Raw genomic sequence first — 25,807 nt, 5'->3', positions numbered from 1 at the left:
CGTGAAACACATGACGTCCGGCGCCAACAGAATGTAGATGACAAGGCTGGCGGAATAATACTCCCACAACGGATAATAAAATTTAAAAATAGATGGGAACAACTTACTACCTGTAGGATTGAGCGCTGTGGCATGCAAGAATCACAAATTACATCATTAACAGGATCCTTATGACATGAATGACCAACTTTAAAATGAAAGGCAAGATTAAATTGCAGTAAATTCAAAGGTCAGGCTCACATCAATGGTGTGATTTTTTTTTCTGAGTTAAAGGGGAGCAATTTGCAGAGAATTAGATCTACATATTTGTTTTGCCACAATTGCTGTGTTTAATTAATGAATGACAGAGTACCATTATTCATTTTTTCCAGCGATATCTGGGCCAATGTCTAGAAATAGTTTTAAAACTGGTACCATTCAGCCAAGTTTAAAATCCGTCCTTTCAAATACCCGGACTGCTGAGCATTGGAGCAAGTTGTATTTAAATACACTTTATTGCTTTACACAGATGATTTAATTTGGCAAATAATATAAAACATAGCAGTTAAATTGGGCCAAAAGCTTGTCAACACTAAAAAAAACCCGATCCTACGGAAATTCAATGCCCCTTTCAAATATAGGGAATCATTTATTTGAAGAAAACTAACTCGTGCAGAATTTGGCTTAATAAAAATATAAAATCTTTCCGTGCTTTGAAGAACTTAGACAGATGGGATGAAAGATACCCTGGGTAAGGCAGTCAAGCTCTTGTCCTAAGAATGTAGTAGTGGTTTGGGAACCAGATTTTGGAGGAATGCAATGAAGTGGCTGAGAGCAGTCCTGTACAGGCCTTGGAGAATGACTTACACCCTTAACTTGCAGTTATATTTCCCCATGGAAAGTATCAATAGCGGTTAGTATAGACCGTGCCTTACATCATAACGCGATGGATTAAACAGTAAGCGTACAGAGAAGAACCAATAGTGGAGGGTTCTTAATCCGGGATCAAATGGGTTCTCTTCAATAGACCCAGGATTAATGCTCACTCAAACCATTACAACTGCAGATAGGGCATCACGGTGGCAAAGAAAGGGGTTAGCATTACTGCCTCATGCTGCCAAGGTCCAAGGTTCGATCCCGGCTCTGGGTCACTGTCCGTGGAGTTATACGCATTCTCCTCATGTCTGCGTGGGTGTCACCCCACAACCCAAAAGAGGTGCCGTATAGGTGGATTGGCCACGCTAAATTGCCCATTAATTGGAAACGAATTGGGTACTCCTGAATTTTAAAAATAAATAAATAACTGCAGATCGTATTCTCCTGAACAACTAACATCTTGGGCGCAGTGTGGTAGCGAGTTGGAACTGCCGCAAGCTTCCCGACACTCGGGCCGACGAGGCAGTCACCGCTATAAAACATTAATTGATCCACTTAGAGGCCCCATGGGCTTCACACCACAAATAATGGTCCTGCCGGCTGATCGCTGGGACAACGCTCGCCAGCCCCCTGCTACCACGCCTGCACAGCCAATCCCAATCAGCTTGCAGCCATGTAGTCGAGGAGACCAGCCCCACGATTCGGGGATGCCGACCTGGGCAGATTGTTGGACGTGGTCAAGGCCAGACTGGATGCCCGGTGTTTCTTTCCTCCCCCCCCCCACCACCACCACCCCAAGCAGAGAATGCACCTGGCACTGCTCCTGCCCAGCACAGCCAACCCATGTCCAGCAGTGCCACCTCACCCCCATCCTTGCCACCCCATCTTCCCCACCTCACCCCCCCGCCCCCCCCCCCAGTGTCTCCGCAGGTGAAATAGGCTCACAACGGATAGGAGAGGACCCAGCCTCAAGAGTCTTCACCCCTTACGAGAATGGACCCTGGAGGTTGGAGGGGTGGCCAAGGACAGACTTGTCACCGACAGAGGTTGGCATACGCCGCAGAGGTGAGGATCCACTGGCCCCCACCCAGATGGCCTGTCACACGAGTTGTTAATGCCAGGCAGACCAAGCCCCCCCCCACGAGAATACCTTGGAGAAGAGATCGGAGGACACCACCGTATTAGTGGCACAGCTGTCATCCTCACCCTCCACCAGCGCACAGAGACATACCTAGGTGGGCAACAGCAGTGGACAGGCCTCTGGGGCACAATCTGGTGAGCACCAACAGTCGTCGATGCAGATCAGCTGGAGGCAGGAATGTCCAGGAGACAGCAGTTGGAGGTCTGCTGGATCAAGGGACTCAGCTGGTTCCCAGTCAGATGCTGAGCCTTTGGGACAGGTTTACCCGGAGCTGATGCAGACGATAGGTGTGGCCAAGAGATTCAGAGGGGGGATGTCAGCGAAACTCCAGGTCCATCAGAGGTTACTGGTGTAGGAGATGGCGCCGGCAGTGTGGCACCGAGGCCAACACTGCTAGGGTGGCAACCGCAGTGGAGAGCCTGGTGCACGATGTTATCAGCCTGAATGGAGATGTCCAAGGCGTAGCTCAGTCAGTGATGACCATGCCTGAATGACTCGACAGCATGTTCCAGTCGCTGGGTGACATGACCCAGTACCAGGTGGAGTGCTGCAGGGCATATCCCAGTCTCTGGTGGGCATTGCAGAGGCCCTCCAGAACACATTTCGGTCAAGGGAGAGGTCTCCCAGTCTCATGTGGGCATAGCTGAGGCAGGCGCTGCGGAACATGTCCCAAATCGCTGATGAGCATAGACGCTGTGCTGCAGACATTGGGGAACCGCCAGGGCTGGCCGAGCTAGATGATGCAAGGGCAGCCGGGGCTCGCTTCAGCCGCCCCTCTGACCGGAGGTGAACCCCAGGGCCCTATTGGCACCAACCTGGAGCCACCCTATGGCATGGCAATGGTGCCCACCAGCTCCTCCGAAACGCACCCCCGACAATGGCGCATCTCGGAGTCAGCACCCGGAACAGGGTGATATGGCAGGGCAATGCTGCCGGCAAGTGTGCCGGGGCCCTCCGAAGTGCTTCCTGGGGACACACCTAGGCACAGCGGTAAATTACAGAAGGCCAAGCAGGTCGAAGATCACCGAGGGGGTAGTTGGGGACACGTGTATAGCATTAAAAAAGTTGACCTCATTCAATACGACTCCTCTGGCATTTTCTTCCAATACAATGCCCCAGCTCCCTGGACGAGGTCCTGGACGTCTCTTTCAACCCGTCCCATACCCTGGCACACCACATGCAGGTGGGTATGAGCGAGCACTCAGCAGACAAGCAGGGGTCAGACTACGACATAGATTGAGGAGTACCAGCACTCAGCAGGTCATCACCCCACAGCCCTCAGTGTGCCGCTGCCAGAGGCCTCTGCAATCAGTGATAGTTATGGGTGGCCAGTGGGCAGGGGGGCTGGGGTTGCCTTGGAAGGGGACCACAGTCCAGGGGTGGCATGGCAGACCCGTGGATGCTGTGACACCTACTCCGCCCCCCCCCCCCTTCCCCCCCCCCCCAAGCCAAGGGTGATACTTCCCCACGCCCCTCTGAGCACCGGGGCAGCAACCGGGTCCCTGGGCTCAAAGCCCGGGAGCAGGAGGTGTAGACAGCCTCAATGGATGGGCGGCAGGTTTGTGTGATGGACTGGGCAGTGTTCACGACTCTGTAGTTTCTTATGGTTTGGGCCGAGCAGTTGCCATACCAGGCTGTGATGCAGCCAGATGGGATACTTTCTATGGTGCACCTGTAAAGGTCGGTAAGAGTCAATGTGGACACGCCAAATTTCCTTAGTTTCCTGAGAAAGTATAGGGGCTGTTGGGCTTTCTTGGTCACAGCGTCAACGTGGGTGGGCCAGAACAGATTGTTGTTGATGTGCACACCTCGGAATTTGAAACTGCTAACCATCGCCACCTCGGCCCCGTTGATGCGGACAGGAATGTGTACAGTACTTTGCTTCCTGAAGTCAATGACTAGTTCTTTAGTTTTGTTGACATTGAGGGAGAGATTGGCTTTGTTATACTACTCCATAGGCTCTCTATCTCCCTCCTGTATTCTGACACAATTGTTCAAGATCCAACCCACTACGGTTGTGTCATCAGCAAACATATAGATGGAGTTGGAGCCAAATTTTGCCACAAATTGTGGTCTATGGGTCAGAAAGTCAAAGATCCAGTTGCAGAGTGAGGAGCCAAGCTCTAGGTTTTGGATCTTTGATATGAGCTTGCCTGGGATTATGATGTTGAAGGTGGAGCTGTAGTCAATAAATAGGAGTCTGATGTAGGAGTCCTTGTTGTTGAGATGCTCCAGGGATGAGTGTAGGGCCAGGGAGATGGCATCTGCTGTGGACCGTTTGTGGCGTTATGCAAATTGTAATGGATCTAGACATTCTGGGAGTTTGGAGTTGATGTGCCTTATGACCAACCTCTCAAAGCAATCAACAGTAGGTTTAGGGGTTGCCAACCCAACAGGAATTACCCTGAAATTTAAAGATTAATCTCCAGGAATTAGCTGGGAGAGAAATTCTTTGAACACTTATTTCTGCTTATAAAAATATTGGGGGCAGCATGGTGGCGCAGTGGGTTAGCACTGCGGCCTCAAGGGGCAGAGGTCTCAGGTTCGATCCGAGCTCCGGGTCACTGTCCGTGTGGAGTTTGCACATTCTCGCAGTGTTTGCCTGGGTTTCGCCCCCACAACCCAAAAATGTGCAGGGTAGGTGGATTGGCCACGCTAAAGTGCCCCTTAATTGGAAAAAAAATGAATTGGGTACTAATTTAAAAAAAAAATATTGGATCTGGAAAAGGGCTGTTAAAGAATCATCCAAATAGATGGTTGTTTTTCAATTGTAGGAGTTGTTGGGGGGGGGGGGGGGGGGGGGTGGAAAAGAGGGGAAAAAATGGTCACATGACATCTCCCTTCAGGAGAATGTCCAGAGCTGGCAACTGTAGGTAGGCCCATGCTCATCAGTCTCAAGAATATCCACACATGTCTAAATATCAATTATGCAGAAGGTTTAAGTTGCAAGCTGGAGTTATAAAAGTCAGGATTATTTTAATAAACAGTATAAAAACACTAAAGATGTTGTATACGATCTGGTAAACGGAGTATTGATATTAAAATCACGACTGCGGAGGAGCAAGGCATTGGCTCAGGTAATAATATTGTGCCAGAGTCAGAAAACTCAGGGTTCAAACTCCACTTGAGGCAGCCCTATAGAGCAGAGATTGCATGGGATGAGAAAGCTCATAAAATGTTTGCACCATACAGGACATGCCACCTTCAGCTGGTATAAATACAGCTACATTTTGGGCTGCCGGCTCATTAACCAGCTTGTGAATCCTTCCACAACTTCATCCTTCACGTGAAGATAGAGAAACAACAGTCATTGCCTTGAGCTCTCTTCCAGTTCTTCCCAACTTCCTCCTGCTCATTCTCTTTGACTGAATGGAGACTCATCATGACATCAACCTGGCAATAACTTCCTTTGCGTACAGCATATCTCTCCATCATTCTCTCTAGATTTAAAGCATTGCTTCGCCTCACTGTGACCACTCAATTTAACTGATCTCCCTAATTTTGGCACCGTAATTTTTTTTTTCTTTTTAATGATTATTACTCCAAGTAACTAATGGACATTGTCCAACCTGACCTTCCCTTACTGAACTCCTTGCCAAATTAGCATTCAAATCTGGAATTGTACAAAAAAAACTAATAGCTTCAAATTTATATACCGCAGAGCAAGTCATTTGCCCAGTTTAGATACCGAATACCAATTTTGCAAGGGAGGTGGAATACATATTCATTCAATGGAATTAAAACAGAAATGCTGCACCACATTGCTTCCATGTGCTTTGGAACAGAAGTATATACCCAAATTTAATGAAGGAAGTTTCCTATTACACCCTGACCTGGAAACATTTGTATAATTGACAGCTGAATGCTTTGTACTAAAAATGGCTCATGAATTTGTAGCTTGGTACTATTTGAACTCAATATCAAATGCCACACCACATGTTGTTGCTAATCCTGTTCATGTGTCACAAAGCCAGGCTGGTGTCTCCCGCGGTACAGTGCAAATCCACATCTAAGATCATCCAGTCTGCAGAAATTCATATTCACTGCACAAGCCGATAGATGACTGTGGAGACAAATACCCAACATCTAACCTACGTCCAAGCAAGCTTCTTCAAACTTTGTCTGCCAGTCCTCCTAAACATTTGGAGCTCAAATATTTGGACTAGGTATAATGCTTTCATGACCTCTATCTCAATGCCTTGAAAGTCAACACTTGCCAGTCAGAACCCCCCACCCCGACTTCCTGGCCCCAGTTCTTTGTTGGTCCTGGTTTTAAGGGCCTTCAGTTATCAGTCAATCTAATGGCCCCTCTCCAAACATGTCCCTGGCCGTCTATATTCCCACCATGCGGGGACCAAAGCATGACATTATTTAAATGGGTTTGCACCAAGACTACACACAAATATTTAATAGTCACGTCTTATACCCCAACAGCACATTTCACTGGTCTCTGAAGTGGAGTACTGCTAAAAAGCGAAACCTGAAGTTTTTCATCTTGCAGTCATCTAGACAAATGCAAGAATGCCAAACTTCACAACAATTCAGATTACAGGAGAAACAGGATAAGGAGTGAACGATGGGCAAGAATGGACTCTGATTGGCTGAGGTGCTGCCAAAGGCGCAAGGCTTGAACATATTCCTGGTATTTTCCATCAAGATCAGGCTATCAGTCAAAGAAAAACGTTCAGCATACCACACAATTGAGCAACAATGTATAATGTATAAATTTCAGTTTCTGTGCAATGCCTAATGATTGGCTGATCAATTCTAGCAGCATGTTCCCTGGATTGCTTGTAATAAGCCAGGGACAGACCCTACTCAACCAACCTGCGCTTGCAAAATCCAAAATGTCTGTTAGATGTGATTCTGCAGCAGTTATTGTGTGCTAATAACTACACGAACAACTAATTTAAGATAACCAGTCAAATTCGTAACATGCTCATTTATGCTTGCAATCCCAAACATAACAAATTCAGACAGGAACAACCTCAATCAAAAGAACAAACACTCAGCATTTGGAGAGAAGAGACAAGCTAATAAACTTTAGAGTTATAGCACTTTTGCCAGAACTCACTTATTATCTTTACAGACCCCAACGGACCTGCGCAGGTTTTCTTAAAGAATCTTCTGCATTTCAATTTGCATAGTTCAGGCAAAAGCTGAATTGCTAATGCATGTGGATTTATTCATTGTGAATACAAGAGTCAATAACTTGGCCAAGTTAGATTTTTCTCCCAGTGTCCTGGAGATCAATTATTTTTTAAAAATCCTGAGACACTATTTCAAAAAGGAGTGTTTTCACCCTTTTCCCGGTCACTATTTATCCCCAAATTACCAGATGGTGATCTGGCCGCTGCTACATCGCTGTTGGTGGGACAATGCTGCAAGCACATTGGCTGTCTTTAAATTATGTAACAAAATAATTCTTGGGAGTGGACTTCTCCCATTCTGAGGCTACTTCCTGTGGCAGGGGCAGGCCAGCAGGAAAACACGCCAAATTTTCCAGCCCCGAGCTCACAGATTATGAACCCAGGGGTTTTGCACTGCGGGGCAGGCCCGCCAAAGTGAAGCGGCACTGAACATCACCAAGCCACTATTGATGAAGATGTCCTCCTCATAAAGATGATGGAACTCTCGGAACATTGAGGCTGGTAAAATGGACCCCCTCCAGGACACCGGATCTGGAAAGTTCAGGCGCAGATGCTCCACTACTGTTGGTGTTCCAGGGTCCGGAGTCCAGTCCCAGGCGAGACTCAACATCTGCACGCATACGTTCCAAACGTGGTTTACGCCGACATGTTTTACCTCCGGTGTCGCTGAGAATCCTGCTCGATTGATCAGACCCTCATCTGCATCCTATTAGCGGGATGCATATTAGTTTCACACCAGCCTTCAGTGGGTTTTCTGAATATGCCATGGTTGGCACCAGCAGAAAATCCAAGCCAGCGTAAAACCAATTTTTGGCGTCTTGCCATATTCTCCTTCCCACGCCTGTAGGCAGGGACTTGGCTGTGAAAACCTGGAGAGACCCATGGCCAGAGGATATGAAAAGGTCTGGGGCGCGTCACAAAATGTTTGAAATATTAACACTGTCAAGGTACTTCAGTTTTAAAGGAACTATCACAGACGGAAAGAGGGGCGTGATTTACCGGCCTCATCGCACCAGACTTGGTGATGCAACGAGGCTGTTGAATCTCAACATTCGCAACGCTCAAGACATCTCGCAAGATTCCTCTGATCCTCACGAGGTGTTGTTGGGCGAGATTCAGGCAGGCAAATTTAAACGAACGCTGGATTCTCCTGGTGCCTGGGAACTAACGCTCTCCCCAGCAAGGCCCAGACCAGGTTCCGTTTAGCACTGGGCCACACAAATGCGGACGAGGCATAATGGCATCGGGGGCTTCCCAGTCATTGAAGGCTCTTACGTGGTCGGGACAGGGGTGGGTGGCCCCCCTGGCACTCCCTCTGGCACCCAGGAACCTTGGCATTGCCTGCCTGGCACCTTAGCACTGCCAAGGGTCATTACCTCAAAGTTGGGAGGGGGGGGCGGAAAAAACAGCGACTCTATAGCGGGGTGCCCTCAAGCCCACTTATCTGGACACCCTTTCAATATGGCAGTGCGATCCCAGAGGAGCCGGTCTGTCCAGCAAGTTCAGATTCCCACTGCTGAAAACATTTCTTGTGTGGACTTGACCAGGGAGAAACTCCAAGGCCCCCTAAAAAAAAGACCAAGTGTGGGTGAATTATGCTGTGGATTGCACTCAAAGTCGGAGAGAAACACCCTGCCGAACTTGCCCTAAATTACATGTTAGGGGCTCGACCTTCCAGCCACGCTGCGCCGGAAAAGTAGCTCGCCGCGGCACAGCCGGTGAAAACCGGGAGACCCCGCTCCCAAGATCTATCGAACTTGCAACGCCTCGCAAGATTCAACTCAATCGCGCAAGATGTTGCAAGGGGAACCCTGCCCACAATATGTGGGATCAGTTTTGGGCAAATCTGCATATTAGAGCAAGGCAGTAAGCCTCATTCTAATGTGCAGATTCAGATTCCCAAGGTACCAGAGGCTTTGAGATGCAGTCCCTTCACCTTGGGGGGCTTCAGGCAAGCACTATTTGGTACTGGCCCCAACAAACGGGGCCCAGATGGAAAGGCACTTGTGGGGGTTTCCAAGAGGATTGGAAGCCCCCAGCTGCATGTCCTTTGGGTAGGCTGGTGCCCTGGCACTGCCAGTGCTACCTGGACACGCTGGCTCAGCCAGCCCATCACTCTGGCACTGCCAGCCTGTCCCAGCCAAGGTGCTGTTTCTGGGGCCGTGCGATTGTGCTGGGGTTGCCCCAATATCTCAGTACAACAGCGAGTCCCGGCAAGCGGAGCTCCCCATTGTAAAAAACAGGACTATGTGCGACCTCAGCCCTGCATTCCCCATTTAGGCCCCTTATTCAATGGGAGTTGCGTTGAATAGCCACGTGTTTCTCGCCCCTGCGAGTGCCGAGAAACACACTGCTAAATGTGCTCGCTCGGGAACTTTGTTCCCTTTTGGGAAGATCGTGCCCTAGAAATGTTTTGGTTTAATGCCAACCAGAGAGTTCTTTTAAATTTAGAGCACCCAATTATTTTTTTCAATTAAGGGGCAATTTAGCATGGCTAATCTATCTACTCTACACATCTTTGGATTGTGGGGGGTGAGACCTACATAGACATGGGGAGAATGTGCGCACTCCACATGGACAGAAACCAGGGGCTGGGATTGAACCAGGGTCCTCCCAGCAGTGCTAACCACTGCATCACCCTTCCGTCCAGGGAGTTCTCAATTATCTCAGGTGGTAAGTTTGTTTTAGAGTTTCATTTGATAAAGTTGATAAAGGATAAAAGTTCAAAAGTTTAAAAAACATACAGCAATTAATCTTTCTGGATGCCATGATGTACAAATATAGTGGCAGAGCATAGCTGCTAATTCAAGACAGCACTCTGAATAGCTCCGAAACAGACTATGTAGAGCAAATCAATGTGCATGCCTGAAGACTGAAATAAGGCTTTAGCACTGACCTGCTCAGGAAATACTGCAACTTCCAGAGGGGGATAAGTTGCTGAATGAGCACTTATCTCTTGGGTAATTGCTACTCTCTCCTTATGTACATAAAGAATCAGAATTCCCACTAGTTAACTTGTTTAACACACAACGAAAGCATCAAAACACTCTCACAAGAATAACATAACAGCACTTATAATCAGTGGCACTCCTCACTAATTTTGCGAAGGATTCTTTTGAGTTTAAAGAATTACCTTAAGAGCCCCAAACCTCCTGGTCTGACAATAGCAATTCAAATGGAAAGGTGTGGCACACAGTCACTTCATTATAAAAAAGAGAGAGAGAGAGAGAGAGGGGAGAGGAGAGGAGAGGAGAGGAGAGGAAGGCTTTCCATAAGCAAACACCCACAGGGATAGTCAACAGTACATTGTTAACACATCACATTCTGGAGTTAGGGACCACCATAGTACAAAATAAAACCAGCAATGAAAACACCACAGCCAAGTTCCCAGAGGCACAATTTTGCACGTGGTTCATTTATTTTCCCCAGGATAAAAAAAAATAATTCTAAATTCAAATCAAAAGTGTTTTTTGTTAAACGACCATGAAAACCAGAAGCAATTTTGAAACTGCTCAACTGAACGTAGAAAGATTGGTTGTGGTGGCACACTTGCCTCTAAAGTGGAGGTCCACAGAATTGGGCCACGGTTTTGCACCTGCAAGTGCAAACAGGGACGCAGAAAACAGAGACTTGGAAAAGTAGAATCTAAATTTAAATACAACTCGCGGGCTCCCCTAACATATGGATTCTCCCTCGTCGACATGACGCCATGTCAGTTTACAACTGAACTAGGCAAAGGGAATCCACCAGTAACGCACAGGTAGGTTTCGTACCCAGGGAAGAGGGACAGGCCTGGGCAGTACCAGGCAGCTCAATCTCTGTAATCCTGGCAGCTGTTTTTTTCTGACCCTGCCCTGCCAGTGAGATGGCATGGGCCATACCCACAGATATTTTCTTCAGCTTGCTGGATTATCTGGAGAGAAAAGATGGCTGTGCAGCCTGCTAGCTGCAGGCTGGTTTAGCCAGAACTTTGCAGAGAAACTCATGTGGACGTGTTTCAGATGAACCAAAACCAAGGCCTTCTCTCGTTAAGGATGGAAAATAAATCATGGCACCAAAGAGAGATTTCTCCCTGGTATCCGGGACATCTACCTGTATTGTCCTGGCACAGGTACCATCAATGGGTAGAATCAGTGTTTGAGCCCTGTGCACAAATAGTTGTGTGGTGGGGAGTTTTAAAAAATACCAGCTGCCTAGCTGGCCCCCCATGGACAAGCAAAGATGTTGAACTGGTTCAGAATGTTTCCATAGCATTAGAAAAAAAAAACCAGACAGAAAAAAAAAATGTTACAATTAAACCAAAGCCAACAAGTAGATTACCATTTGATGGCGGCACTTTAGCACAGTGGTTAACACTGCTGCCTCACAACACCAGGGACCAGAGTTAAATTCCAGCCTTGGGTGACTGTGAAGTTTGCACTTTCTCCCAGTGTCTGCGTGGGTTTCCTCCGGGTGCTCCAGTTTTCCTCAGACAGTCCAAAGATGTGCAGGTTAGGTGGATTGGCCATGACAAATTATCCCCGAGTGTCCATCGATTAGGTGGGGTTACAGGGACAGGGGAGTGGGCCTAGGCAGGGTGCTCTTTCAGAGGGTCGGTGTAGATACAATGGGCCGAATGGCCACCTTCTGCACTGTAGGGATTCTATGATCCTATAAACATGAAAACAGATTATCTGGTCATACCTCACTATTTGGCTATTTTGTATCCGAGATTACAACAAAGACTAAGTACTTAATTGGCTATAAAGTGCTTGGGACATCTTCGATAAGTGAACATGTATAGCATGCAACTGGTATAGCCATTCAGAACCAGAATTTTCTGCATTCCCTCGAACATTAGCTCCTGCTGTCCTCTGCCAAAACCACTATTTCAGGATCATCCTAACATGCACACCCAGCTTCCTGCTACCATCTCCTTTAACCTTCCTTCCCACCTCCAAAATGGGAGGAACCTTTGGCCTTCTTTATCACTATGTTTGAATCACAGATTCTTGGACATGTTTACAGGGCAAAATGATGCCATTCAGCCCATTATGTTCTTGCAAGCTTCTGTAGAAGCAACCCAGCTAGTCCCTCTCCCCCTTCCCTTCCCTCAGCTCTGCAAATTGTTTCTGTCCAGGTGTTGATATGTTTCCTTTTGCCCCATCTCTCTTTCCCCCCCCCCCCCCCCTCCGCCTCTCCCCCAATGACAAGCAGCCAACACCTTACCCTCATGGTTTCCCCCTCAGCCCTAACCCTTCTACCCAAAGCTCATTTGGTCTAGTCCCAGTGTACTAATGGCCATCCAACTTCCTGGATCTCACTAAATGATGATGGTGTAAGCGGCTCCATCTCCTCAGGCACTGTCCTCTCTTTTCCCATCTTAGGTTTAGTTTTATCACAATTCTGTATTTTCCACTGCTGACAAATTGCTGCTTCTTTTGTGATGAATATAAGGAATAGTCATATAAAGCAATTTTTTTTTGCCGTAATCTTATTAAAACACGAGTTAAGGTGTATACAGACAGCATGGCTGCTAGAGTGGTGATTACGGTGTCACAAAAGTGAGATAATAATGGTTTTTCAAGTGAAGTATTTTGCAATTAGATCTTGAGAACCACTTACTTGTTTTTTACAGATAGCTAGCTAATGGAATATAGTTTGAGGTTTGAAGGATCCCTGTAGATAATTTAGGAGGGGCATCGTGCTTGGCTTTGGCCAAACAAGTCAATGGACATCTTCCAAGGGGAGACAAAAGAATGCCTTATGTTTTGGATACAGATGATGTAGTTAATGGGAGGAGCCAAGTCTGTCTGAAGTGTAAGCAGGTCCTAGAGCTCTGTAAAGAGAGATGTTTCAGTTTGGTCCAGAAAAGTTTCACTCTCCAAAGGTTCTGCACAGAGAAGTAAAACCCGGTTAACTTTTTTCAGGAGTGGTAATTAATATATTTTGGTTTGCTTAACTGGGATATGGTGGCAAGTTAGGAAGTTATGGTTTCCTCTTTTACTCAAGAACGGTTGCAACTGTTAAAGCCATTTTTTTGTTGTTAATGTGATTAATATAAAGTTTGTTTTTAACATAAAAGATACCTATTGGTCAGAGTCAACTACTCCTGTGGTGCAGTAACATTGCCAGTTATACAAATATTTGGGTTCTCATTTTGGGATCTTAGGGGTTGAACATAAACTCTCTTTCTCCCCCCCCCCCGCTTTTTGAAAATTATGGTGCCGTAAACAAACAGGAATTTCAGAACAGATGAGAATGTTACTTACTGAAAGCAGCAAACATATTCTCAAGGTCGTCTGAAATTTTCTCAGCTGGTTCCATCTCGTGTGCTTTCAGTTGGACTTGACAAATTGTGACTTTCAATCCTGCTGCAACGCTGGCCCCTTCCACGGTGACAGGACGTACTGTAACAAGGCGGAGGTCACTGTCATTTGGAAACAGGAATCCGAGTGAGTTTTCAATTTGTGCAGTGTAAACACTCTTTCTATTTCCATTAAATTAGCACAAATAAAATACTTTTAGTAACAGGGATCTGTCCTCAGGGGTATGAACACTATTCCTATTTTAATAAAACGAAGTATCCCATATGTTTTGTTTGGGACAAAGAAAACAGCTTTAACTTTTGAGTCAGAATACAGGAGGGAGGTAGAGGACACAGTGGTCAACAATCCCTCCCGCAATGTCAGCAAATCTAAAGAGCTGGTCATTGACTTCAGGAAGCAAAGTATCAGACACACCCCTGTCTGCATCAATGGGGCCAGCAATCTGTCCTCGTCCACCCATGTCAACACTACGACCAAGAAAGCACAACAGCGCCTGTACTTTCTCAGGAAACGCGGCAGGTCCACATCGACTCTTACCAATTTTTACAGATGCATCTTAGAAAGCATCCTATCTATCTGGCTGCATCACAACTTGGTATGGCAGCTGCTCGGCCCAAGCCTGGAATAAACTACAGAGAGTCATGAACATAGCCCAGGACATCACACAAATCCGCCTCCCATCCATTGACTGCCTACACCTCCCGTTGCCTTGGGAAAGCAGACAGCATAATCAAAGACCCCTCCCACTCGGCTTATTCACTCTTCCAACTTCTTCCATTGGGCAGGAGGTACAACACACCAAAAAATTCAAAAACTGCTTCTTCCCCACTGTTCCAGACTCCTAAATTACTCTCTTATGGATTGATCTGATCTCTTCACACATCTTCTCTACTGAGCAGTACTACACTCATGTATGCTTCACCTAATGCCCATGTCTATGTATTTACATTGCCCTATTATGTATTTTCTTTTCATGTACGGAATGATCTGTCTGAACTGTATGCAGAACAATACTTTTCACTGTACCTCGGTACACATGACAATAAACAAATTCAATCCAATCCTAACTGCACTTCCATGTTCAAAGTTTTTGAGTATAGCCTCCCAGGTGTTTCTGCTCTTCCAGCCCTATTTAAATTTAACCATTTAGTTTATATTGCATCTCCTCATTCTTCCTACCAAAATGTATTGCTTTACATTCCTGACATTAAATTGCATCTGCCATGTGCCTGCCTGTTCGCCAAACTTTGATATTTAGGTCAATGTTCAGGTCATTAGTGATTCCAAAGCTAACCCGTGGAGCCCGGTGTACTTTCCTCTCTTTGAAAAGCAACCATTCACAATTACAATCTGCTTTCAGTCCCTTAACCAAATTCTGTATACCTGCTGCACGGTCCCTTTATTTATTTTTTAAATTATCTTTATTGTCACTAGTAGGCTTACATTAACACTACAATGAAGTTACTGTGAAAAGGCCCTCGCCACATACCAGCACCTGTTTGAGTAGGTACACAAAGGAAGAATTCAGAATGTCCAACTTACCTAACAGCACTTCTTTTGGGACTTGCGGGAGGAAACCGGAGCACTCGGAGGAAACTCACGCAGACAAGGGGAGAAGGTGCAGACTCCGTACAGACAGAGACCCAAGCTGGGAATCGAACCTGGGATTCTGGACTCTGTGCTACCCATTGTGCTACCGTGTGGTAGCAAAAACGAAAAGGCAGACTATTAGCTGAATTGTGGTCATGAATTAGGAGAAGGGAATGTGCAACAAGACCTGGGTATCCTCATACACCAGTCACGGAAGGTAAGCATGCAGGTACAGCAGATGGTAAAAGGTGGCAAATGGTATGCTAGACTTCATTGCGAGCGGATTAGAGTACAGGAACAGGGATATCTTGCTGCAATTATACAGGACCTTGACGAGACCATACCTGAAATAGTGCACGCAGTTTTGGTCTCCTTATCTGAGGAAGGATATTCTTGCTCAAGAGGGAGTTCAGCGAAGGCTTTCCAGGCTGATTTAGAAATCAAAGCTTGCCATCATTCATTAACTCATTTTTTCAAGTCACAATTAGGTTTGTCTTGTCCAATTGCCAGCTCCCACCAGGGAAAAAGGTAAGTTTCTAGTCAATATTTACAGAAGTTTGAGTCGCACCAGAGACCAAGCAATGTGATTTTTCAAAAAAAGGAGGGAAAAAAGTGAAAAGCAGGACATAAAAAGGAAATAATTGCTCGTTAGTCCATTATCTATAGTTTGTGATGAAGGTAGGGAATTGTTATACATATTCTATCAAAATATATATCTGCTGCAGTAATTTCTTTAAAGATCCTGGTTTAACAGTCAGGCAGGCATGGGAGGCACAATGGCGCAGTCGCTAGCACTGCTGCCTACATTGCTGAGGACCCGGGTTCGATCCCGGCCTGGGTCAGTGTCTGTGTGGAGTTTGCACATTCTCCCCATGTCTGCGTGGGTTTCACCCACACAACCCAAAGATGTGCAGGTTAGATGGATTGGCCATGCTAAATTGCCCTTTAATTGGGAAAAAAATAATTCGCTACTCTAAATTTATTTTTAAAAGATACATTCCGGCAGGCAGTGTCTGCAAAAGATACAATTAAGAGGTCATAAAAGTGGGTTCATTGGATTATAGAAAGAATGTTCCTGGGGTTTCGATAATTGAGGAGTTGCGTTTTGCATTAGTAAGATAGTCATAATACACAAGTTAATGGGATAGAGAGGACGTAGTGAATGGGGGGAGCCGAGTTTGTAGCAAGCATTTTAGCTTTTAATCTGCCAAAGACTGAAGGACTTGTCGCTTATGTCTGACAGGGTCTCTCTCCTTTGCTGAAACTACAGAGGACAGCAAGAATTTAATGGAGATAGAGAAGGTATAATGTAGAAGCTAAAGTGTTTTGTTTATTAAGAATAGTTTTTTGTTTTTTTAATATTTTTTTATTCTCCTCCTTTTTCACATTTTCTCCCAAATTTACACCCAATAAACAATAATCAGTAACAAATGTAATGTCAATCCCCATATCAATAACACCAATCCCATCCTCCCACCAAACCCCAGACATTGGCCCGCAATCACCCATAGTCACCATTAACACATAGTCCCCCTCCCCCAACGCTCCCAGCCCCCCCCCCCCCAAAAAAATGTTCAGGATCCAATTATCGTAAGTGCATAATGAATAACGGCCATGAATTGTAGAACTCCTCCATTCCCCTCAGTTCAAATTTGATCTTTTCAAGCGTTAAGAATTCCAGCAGGTCCCCCCACCACGCCAGGGCACAGGGTGGAGGGGTTGATCTCCACCCTAACAGGATCCGCCTTAGGGCGATCAACGAGGCAAAGGCTACAACATCTGCCTCCGCGCTAGTTTCCAACCCCGGCTGGTCCGACACCCGAATATGGCCTCCCGAGCACCCGGGTTCAGTTTCATGTGCACCACTTTAGAGATTACCCTAAACACCTCCTTCCAGTAATCCTCCAGCTTTGGACAGGACCAAAACATATGAACGTGGTTAGCGGGGCCTCCCCCCTCAACATCCACATACATCTTCTACCCCCTCAAAGAGCCGGCTCATCATCGCCTTTGCAAGGTTTCGCTCTATATTAAGAAATGTAAGTTAATTGTAAGCTACGTTCTGTGGTGTTAATGTAGTTGTTTCTATGTTAAGAATAGTTTGTTTTAATATCCAGTTTCCTAACAAGTTGTTACAGATATTTTATTGAACATGATCAATGTCAATCTAGAGAAGATAAGATAAGAGCTGGGCAGCAGCTGGTCATGCCTCATGAAATCAGCTGGATCAAAATTTCAATAAACATGTGGTATTTCTACCTAAACATTTGTTCTGGGATCTTTTCAATGTGTCGTTCTGGGATCTTTTCAATGTGTAATGTGTAGAAGCACATCACCGCAAACACCAGGCACTTTGGCCTTCTTGCTTGAGCAAATCTCTGGTTTGTCCTTGCACAGGTACCATCAATGGGCAGTGTCAGCATTTGAGCCCTGTGCACAAATAGTTGTGTGGTGGGAGTTTAAAAAAATATCAGCTGCCCAACCAAGCCAAGATGTTGAACTGGTTCAGAAGGTTTCCAAAGCAGTAAAAAACACTTTAAAAAAAGTATGTTGCAATTAAACCAAAGCCAAAAAATAGACTACCATGTGATGGTGACACTGTAGCACAAGTGGCTAGCACTGTGGCTTCACAGCATCAGGGTCCCAGATTCGATTCCCCGCTGGGTCACTGTCTGTGCGGAGTCTGCACGTTCTCCCCGTGTCTGCATGGGTTTTCTCCGGTTGCCTCCTACAGTCCAAAGACGTGCATTGTTCTATGTTCTATGTTTAGACTGTGTGGAATTGCCCCTTCTCCTAGTGTCTGCGTGGGTTTCCTCCGGGTGCTCTGATTTCCTCCCACAGTCCAAAGATGTACAGGTTGGGTGGATTGGCCATGTTAAATTGCCCCTTCGGCCCAGGGATGTGCGGTAAGTAGGGTTATGGGGTGCAGGGATAGAGTGGGAGCCTGTTTAGGGTACTGTTTCAGAAGGGCAGTGCAGACTCGATGGGCCAAATGACCTCCTTCTGCACTGTTCTATGATTTAGGTGCCTCATATTAGCCTCCTAGTCTGAAGGTTCAGGGTTCAAATCCCACCCCGTAGATTGGAGCACATATTTTGATACTGAAGAGTGCTGCATTATTGCAACAACCATCATTTGGAGCAGATATTACCTCTCAAGTGGGTGTGAGGATCCCACCACACTATTTGAAGAACAGCAAGGAAGCCCTCCCTAGTACCCTGACCAATATTCATCAAAGAATCAAAGAACGTTTTGCTTATAATACTGTCAATATCTCATATTTGTAGGATATCCCCACGTCATGAAAGGCTCTGTATGGATGCATTTTAAACCAGGAATCAGTGGTACAAACAATGTAAACTTAAATGTGCCTTTATTCAGGCTAATATAACTCATTGGAGATTTACAAAAAAAACAAAAACAAGGGCATTTGATTGAACTATAACCTTATTTTAAGAGAAAAGGCAACAACATGCATTTTTTAAGTCCTACGATGCATACAGTGAGCTCAGAAAATTTGACACCGGGCCACATAAGGGGAGATATTTGGACAGGTGACAAAAAGCGTGGCCAAAGAAGATTTTCGTACAGGGTTTTTAAAAAAAAGAATAGTTAGGACCCAAATGGCTCCCTATGGTAGTGCAATAGAATGAACAAGAGACCAAATTGGAGGACCACAGTCATAGGGAGGATTATACAATTGGAAATACAGGGGAAAGGGAAAGAGTTGATGATATGAAAGGAGTTTCAAGTTCGTGGAACAGGATAGGAGCATTTGTACTTTGAGCAAATCAGTTTTTCTGGAGGTTAAGACGATAGGAGGAGAGGATAGGAAATTCAGAATTGGAGTCTGGAGGTGGAAAACAGAAGAGGGAGGATAATTTGTGGAGGTGGAAACAAAGACATGACAGTTTCAGCGAGAAATCGGATGCGGAGTTTGAAGCTGTGGGTGGAACGCTGCACCAAGAACAAACACCAAAACAAGGAAATATGAAGCATTCACGGGGGGTTGGGGGAACATTTTATCTGCAGCAAGTAAACAATCAATGTCAAGTTATTACTAAAAGCAGCCCAATCAGCACAGGGATGCATCTCAAGGACATTGCTTGGATAATCAGACTGTTATTTGACCTAGAATAATTCTTTGGGGAAGGCCACATATGGAACATTTCATGCCATTCTAACACCCTTTCTTCTGCTGTATATATTAATCATTAAATTTCTCATCTCAGTGGTGGGTGAAAAGGAAACAGAGATAAGGGACAAAAACCATGATTCAGTTCCTTAAAAAGCATCCATGGGTAAACTGAGGCTAGGTGGTTTTGACTGAGATGTGTGCGCACAAATTCAAATGGAGAGTTAGAAGAAAAATGTCTTCCCTTCAAGTTGGAATCATATTCCCAATTAATCAGTTCACCAAACTGGGTTGGTTCCCAGGATGAGGGGGTTGACCATGGCAAGAGGCCGAACGAAATGGGCATTGTAAATCGCTGGAGTTTAGAAAATTGAGATAAAGTGATCTCATTGAAACACGAGAGATTCTAAAGGGGGTTTGATAGGCTAGATAGATACAAAAAGGTACATTTCCCCTGGGAGGGAATCTAGAACACAGGGCAGTCAAGGTAACAGGATGATCATTTACAACAGAGCAGAATAATAGTTTCTTTACTGAAGAGGGTTGTGAAACTCCACCAGTTGTGGTTGTTCCAACATCGAGCAGATTCAATGTTGATATGGATATTTGATCTGAGGGAATCAAGGGATACAGAGAGCAGGTGGGAATGTGGAATGAGGCAGAAAAATCAGCTGTGATCTTATTGAAATGGCAAAGCATGCTGAAGGGGCCATATGATCTAACCCTGCTCGTTTCTTAATGCAAACCTCATGAAAGAATTTTTAAAATATTGGCCTTGAAACCATACACAGCGCTGGCAAGGCTGAATTTACTGCTCATCCCTAGTGATGAAGCTGTGTCCATCTTGAACTGCTGCAGTCTTTGTTGTGATGGGGTTACCACAATGATAAGTGGAAATTCCGACCCAGACAGAATTCCAGCACACGAGGGTTAACCAATTCAGTCAAGCTCATCAGATCGCAAAGACATTTCAAGTCAGGGAAACCTTTCCCTGAACCATCCGACAAAACAAATAGTGCTGCAGAAAAGATCAGTGGCCTGCAAGTACAGCCCAATCTAATGCTTCCACTGCAACAGACAGGGACACTTGTGTGCAAGTTAAAACCCCAGCATCACACAGATAGCCCAAAAGGTAATCCATGAAGTCAAGACCGAAAACCCTGAAGGCACACAGCCATGCTGCTTGAGAGAGATAAAAAAGTATGGTTGCCGAATGCGGACATCCTGGTAAATGGTCGAACAAATTTTTTAATTAGGTACAGGTACCAATGTCACAAGTCCTATCAGACAAGGAACCATGGCTCAAAAGGCCTCTGGCTCTGAAAAACCAGGGAGTGGGGTCACGACATGCTCCTGGAACCACTCGAGGTATGGCAGCAAACAACCTTAGGCTGGTGCCAGATGGAGTCACTCTCTCAGAGCAGGGATGCCGATGTAGCTCTGGCCCTCCTCCAGACGGCGGAGGATGTTAGGACTATCATAGTCATTGGTCAGCCAGAACAGGACACCCTGAGAGCTCAACCACCAAGAGTATTCAGACTCTACTTCACCTTCAATCTCTTTCCACGTCCTGGAATATCCAATAGCCAGACCGAATTAACGCCCATGGTGATTAACATGGCACCTCTGGTGGAAATGGTACCAGAGAAAAGAACCTCCTCTACCTCCAACTTTGATGAGGGTACAGCTGACTGCAACTTCCAGCCAGCATGTCACAACACAGCGATGCTGCAATTGAGTAGCAGTCCATCATGGTCAACAACTCGTGGAGCTGAACATTATACTCAACCACTCACCACAGAAATGCCCTTCCTCAGCCTAAAGAGCTTCCAGAGAAGCCCCCACCAAAAAAAAAAAGCAGTTTGCCAAGGAGAGGAAAATCAAGTATCTGAACAACCTCTCCAAGAGCAATGCCTCGTGTCACTTCCCAGCCTTTTCTCCATCGCCCTACAGATAGTGATCCCTAGTTTCTTTTGAAAGCCATGGTGTGATTAAGACCAGATGATCTGTGATTCAGATTGAACAATAAATAAATATTGACCAGACCATCTTCAAAATAGTACCATGGAGATCCTTAATGTCCACCCAATCAAATAAGGCAGATGGGGTCTCAGTCTAACATCTCATTTGAAAGATGGCACTTATGACAAAGTCAGCCCTTATTTTTGGGTGTAAGCCCATATGTAGAACTTGGGCCCTAGAACCTTGTGCATCAGAGGCAACAGTGTTATCAACTGATCCACAGCCATCACAACTTTGGCAGCCTCTGGTACTCAAGTGACTGGCCAAAGGACCAAATGTGAAAGGATAGACGAACAGATTCAAGAGAAAAAAAGACAAGCAGATTAAAGAGCAATAAGATGGCATTACCATTGTTGAACCCCCCAAAAGCAACATTTTTATTTCTTATAAATTTAGAGTACCCAATTCATTTTTCCAATTAAGGGACAATTTAGCGTGTTGAATCCATCTACCCTGCACATCTTTGGGTTGTGGGGCCGACACGGGGAAAATGTGCAAACTCCACACGGACAGTGACAAAGAGCCAGGATCGAACCTGGGACCTCAGCGCTGTGAGACTGCAGTGCGACCCACTGAACCACCATGCTGCCCCCAAAAGCAACACCTTGGGGGGTTACCATTGTGGGCTGCAGCTTGGTGATGTGTCACACAAGTCCCCACTTGGGCTCTGGAATGAAGCGGAGGATAAGCCTGAGAATGTATTATCTCCAGAACAGACTATTTGAGAGTTGTTTCACTCTCCATCCAGGCACTGCAGCAGTGCATGCCCTCCCACGTGGCCCATTCTCACCGGAACCAAATCCTGGCATCAACATGTTGCACTGGCGCTCAAGGTGCAATTGAACATTCTTGACTTCCAACATCCATAACTTGTGGTGATGTGAAGTTCTTTCACAGCTAACAAGGTTAATTTCTTATTCCCAATAGCCTTCAGCTGTGACGCTAAAAGGCTGCTGACAATCAAAGGGAGTTAAAGTGATCTTCAGCATAACACCAAGAAGAGGGCCATGTCCTGGAAGTTTTTAAGTAGTTGCCAGTTTTGGGCATCCACAATATTTAAAGATGGCTTGAAGGACTCACAAAAGAAAAGCCCCTCATCACCTCTGCAGCAACTCCAGTGTCCTTGAGCTGCATGCTGGAAAATGGAAATGGCTGCCCATCTCCTCTGTTCCCCTGAGCAGCCATTGCGCCAGCTTCACGTTTTTCCATGTTCGCGTGATTTCTCACTGGGGAGCTGGTTATTTCCCAGGAGACCGTTACAGTCAACATGTCACTAATGTGATGCAAATTAAGGTTAATGATAGGACTGCCATCTCGATTTTGGCCTTTCCTATTTAAACGATGTGCCCAGATCCATGCGGGGTGCAACGCAGTGGTTAAATAACACCCGGTGGCTACAAGGGCAGGTCAAAGCCTAGGAATCCTGCAGTGAATAACTCAGTCAGGAGTGTGATGGAATACTCGCCACCTGCCAGGATGAGTGCAGCTGCAAAGGCTTGATTGACACCATTCTGATTGTTAACTCTTCCACAAACATTCATTTTTTCCACCACCAACAAAACAGTGGCAGCCATGTGTACCATCTACAAGATGCACTGCAGGAACACACCAAGCCTCCTTAGGCAGCACCTTCCAAACCCATGACCACTAACATCTAGAAGGACAAGAGCAGCAGATACCTGGGACCCCACCATCTGGCGGTTCCCCTCCAAGTCACTCTTCATCCGGACTTGGAAATATGTTACCATTCCTTCACGGTTGCTGGGTCAAAATCCTGGAATTCCCCCCCGGGTCAAAATCCTGGAATTCCCTCCCCAACAGCACTGTGGGTGTTCAAGGTTCAGCTCACCACCATTTCTGAAGGCAACTGGAGATGGGCAATAAATGCTGGCCTAGTGAGTGATGCCCACATCCTGTAAATGAATTTGTAAAAAATTATATTGACGGCATGTGGGGGAAAGCAGGGGAGTGGGACCAATTGGGTAACTCCAACATTGAGTCGAATCAATGATTACTGTAGAGAAAGAAACCAATGTTGCTACAATGAATGTATAGGGAAAACGTGTGTAGTGGCAAAGAGATTTGGGGTTTGCATGTTCAAACCCAAATGAATGGGTACAGAAATAAATATGGCTGATGTAATACTGGCTTTTAACTCAGAGGAGGGGTGAAGGGTGGTGGTTGGAATACAAAAAAGGAAACTGCATGTGTTTCATTATAGAGCATGTGTTTTATTATAGAACCTTGAAACAGACCTCCCAAATGGACTACGGTGTTCAGTTTTGGGCAGCACACCTCAGCAAGTTGATATTGAACTTAAGTGAGTACAACGCACAAGATTTATCAGAATGAAAGTGCTGGTTGCATATTCCCTCAAGTTCAGGGATGGGCAATTAATTGTGTTTAAATGGCGAAGGGTTATTGATCTGACATGTTAATGGTTTACCTCTCCACAGATGCTGCCAGATCTGTCAAGTATTTGGAGTATTGTTTGAGATTTCCAGCATCCGGACTATTTTGACTTGACCCAAGTTTTTTAACTCCCCTAGCATTTCCCAAGTACCCAATTCTCTCTCTCTCTCTCTTTCTCCCCCCCCCCCCCCCCAACCATGAGGTGACAGTGCTAACCACTGTGTTGCCCGCCCCCTCTAATATTCCAAGAGAACCTTCAGGAATGTGACACCCCTATGGCCCAGGATAGTTGGGTGTTCAGAAATCAGGTTTAATGTGGCAGCTCAAGAACCTTTGAGGCACTGTAACCCGAAGCCATGATCCAAACAATAACTTTAGTTACTTTGACAATCCACAACTCCCTTCCAAGACAACTCCCTCCCAAATGTAATCCAAAACCAACACCGGTGTGCATCAGGACTGAGCATTTTAGCTGCCCATATGCTATACCTTTACCCGTGGAAACCAAAAACACAGCAAACTCTAGCAAATCCCCTTTCTTCAAAAGCAAAGCAAGCATTTGCAGAACAGAGTCCAACAAAATCCCGAGTCAAAGAACAACTCGAGACATTCAGTTTTAAAGAGTGCCATCACAGGGAAAATATTTGGCCATTTTCATTATATTTGTTTGCCAATACTTGGCTGACTAACTACATTAGGTCAATTGTTTCTACAGTCCAGCTTGGATATTAGAGATCCCATGATCAGATTTGAAATTGACTATTCTTCATACCGTCAAGAAATTGAATATTCGATTTATTCAATTGCTGTCGAATGAATCTGGTCAGGCACAAGTTGGTGATGTTTTGCCTACATTAATCATAGCAATTACATTTTCTTGGCTCTGGATTTAGGCAAGGAATGTCCTTACCTCATCTGTCCCATGTGAGACTCCGTTTCAGCAACAGTTAGGCTGAAGCAAGGCGCAGAAGCAACCAATTAGAGTTGGAAGTATGTGGTCTTTGTGATATATGGGGAAATTCACTTATATATTTTGGAAGCAATAGCAGCCCAAGCACTGGACAAAACTCCATTCCCTTTGACCTGGTCGAGGTTATTCTGTGCTGTGCTTCCGGACTACTAAAGGGAGATAAATCACTTGGTTGCATGGTGTACCGAAAACGACCTCTCTCTAAATGTCGGAAAGACCAAGGAACTGATCATCGACTTCAGGAAGCGTCACACGACACACACTTCCGTCTGCATCAATGTGTCCGAAGTGGAGATGGTCGATAGCTTCAAGTTCCTGAGGGTCACCATCACCAAGTCCGTCCTGGTCCACTCACGTTGATGCAACAGTCAAGAAAGCCCAACAACGTCTCTACTTCCTACGGAAGCTAAAGAAATTCAGCTTGGCTGCATCGACTCTCACAAACTTCTACAGATGTGCGATAGAGAGCATCCTATCTGGCTGCATCACAGCTTGGTATGGAAACTGCTCGGTCCATGATCGCAAGAAACTGCAGAGTGTGGTGAACTGAGCCCAACGCATCACAGAAGCTTGCCACCCTCCCATTGATTCTGTCTACACCTCCCGCTGCCTCAGGAAGGCAGACAGCATTATCAGCGATCCCTCCCACCCAGGCATTGCCTTCTTCCAGACCCTTCCATCAGGCAGAAGGTTCTTCCCCATAGCTACAAGACTCCTCAACGACGCCCCCTCAGACTGATCTGTTCCCTGTAAGAACGCCATTCACGACACCCTATAGTGCTCTCGCTCATGTATTTGCGTTGTTTGGCCCCTTATTCCGCACTGGATCCAATCACTGTTTGTCGATGTACCATTCGTCAAGGTACTCTGTTGATTATTCTTTTTGCCTACTATGTACGTACTGTGTACTTTCCCTCAGCCACAGAAAAATACTTTTCACTGTACTTCGGTGCATGTGACAATAAATCAAATCAAAATCAACTCCCATTGCTTTTTAGTTTAATTGCAAATTCTTCACATAGATCTTTGCCAAAAGCTTCGGAAGTTGAAAATACATTGACATTATGAACCATGCGGAACAACCTCAAAACAAGGATGGTGGCAGCTAAAATGGTTAAAATCCATGCTGGCCATGAGTCATGATCTAAACAGCAGCACGGTAGCATTGTGGATAGCACAATTGCTTCACAGCTCCAGGGTCCCAGGTTAGATTCCGGCTTGGGT

The 25,807-nt window shown here is 45.7% G+C and overlaps 1 protein-coding gene across 8 annotated transcripts in view; it reads right to left on the bottom strand.

Moving 5' to 3' along the window:
- The window catches only part of LOC140420826 (pleckstrin homology domain-containing family G member 1-like), a 293,588-nt gene that overhangs the window by 146,467 nt on the left and 121,314 nt on the right, over positions 1-25,807 (bottom strand). For 4 of the 8 annotated variants that reach the window (XM_072504958.1, XM_072504895.1, XM_072504903.1 and 1 more), the window contains one exon: positions 13,398-13,555. The exons of the other annotated variants lie outside the window; for them this stretch is intronic. In XM_072504958.1, coding sequence (XP_072361059.1) covers positions 13,398-13,452 — 55 coding nt within the window. In that variant the 5' untranslated portion in view covers positions 13,453-13,555. The remainder of the gene's footprint in view (positions 1-13,397; positions 13,556-25,807) is intronic. 8 annotated transcript variants of the gene reach the window in all.

Source organism: Scyliorhinus torazame, chromosome 1 (assembly GCF_047496885.1).
Source record: "Scyliorhinus torazame isolate Kashiwa2021f chromosome 1, sScyTor2.1, whole genome shotgun sequence".
NCBI classification, from domain to species: Eukaryota; Metazoa; Chordata; class Chondrichthyes; order Carcharhiniformes; family Scyliorhinidae; genus Scyliorhinus; species Scyliorhinus torazame.
This window is presented reverse-complemented; position numbering and strand designations above follow the sequence as displayed.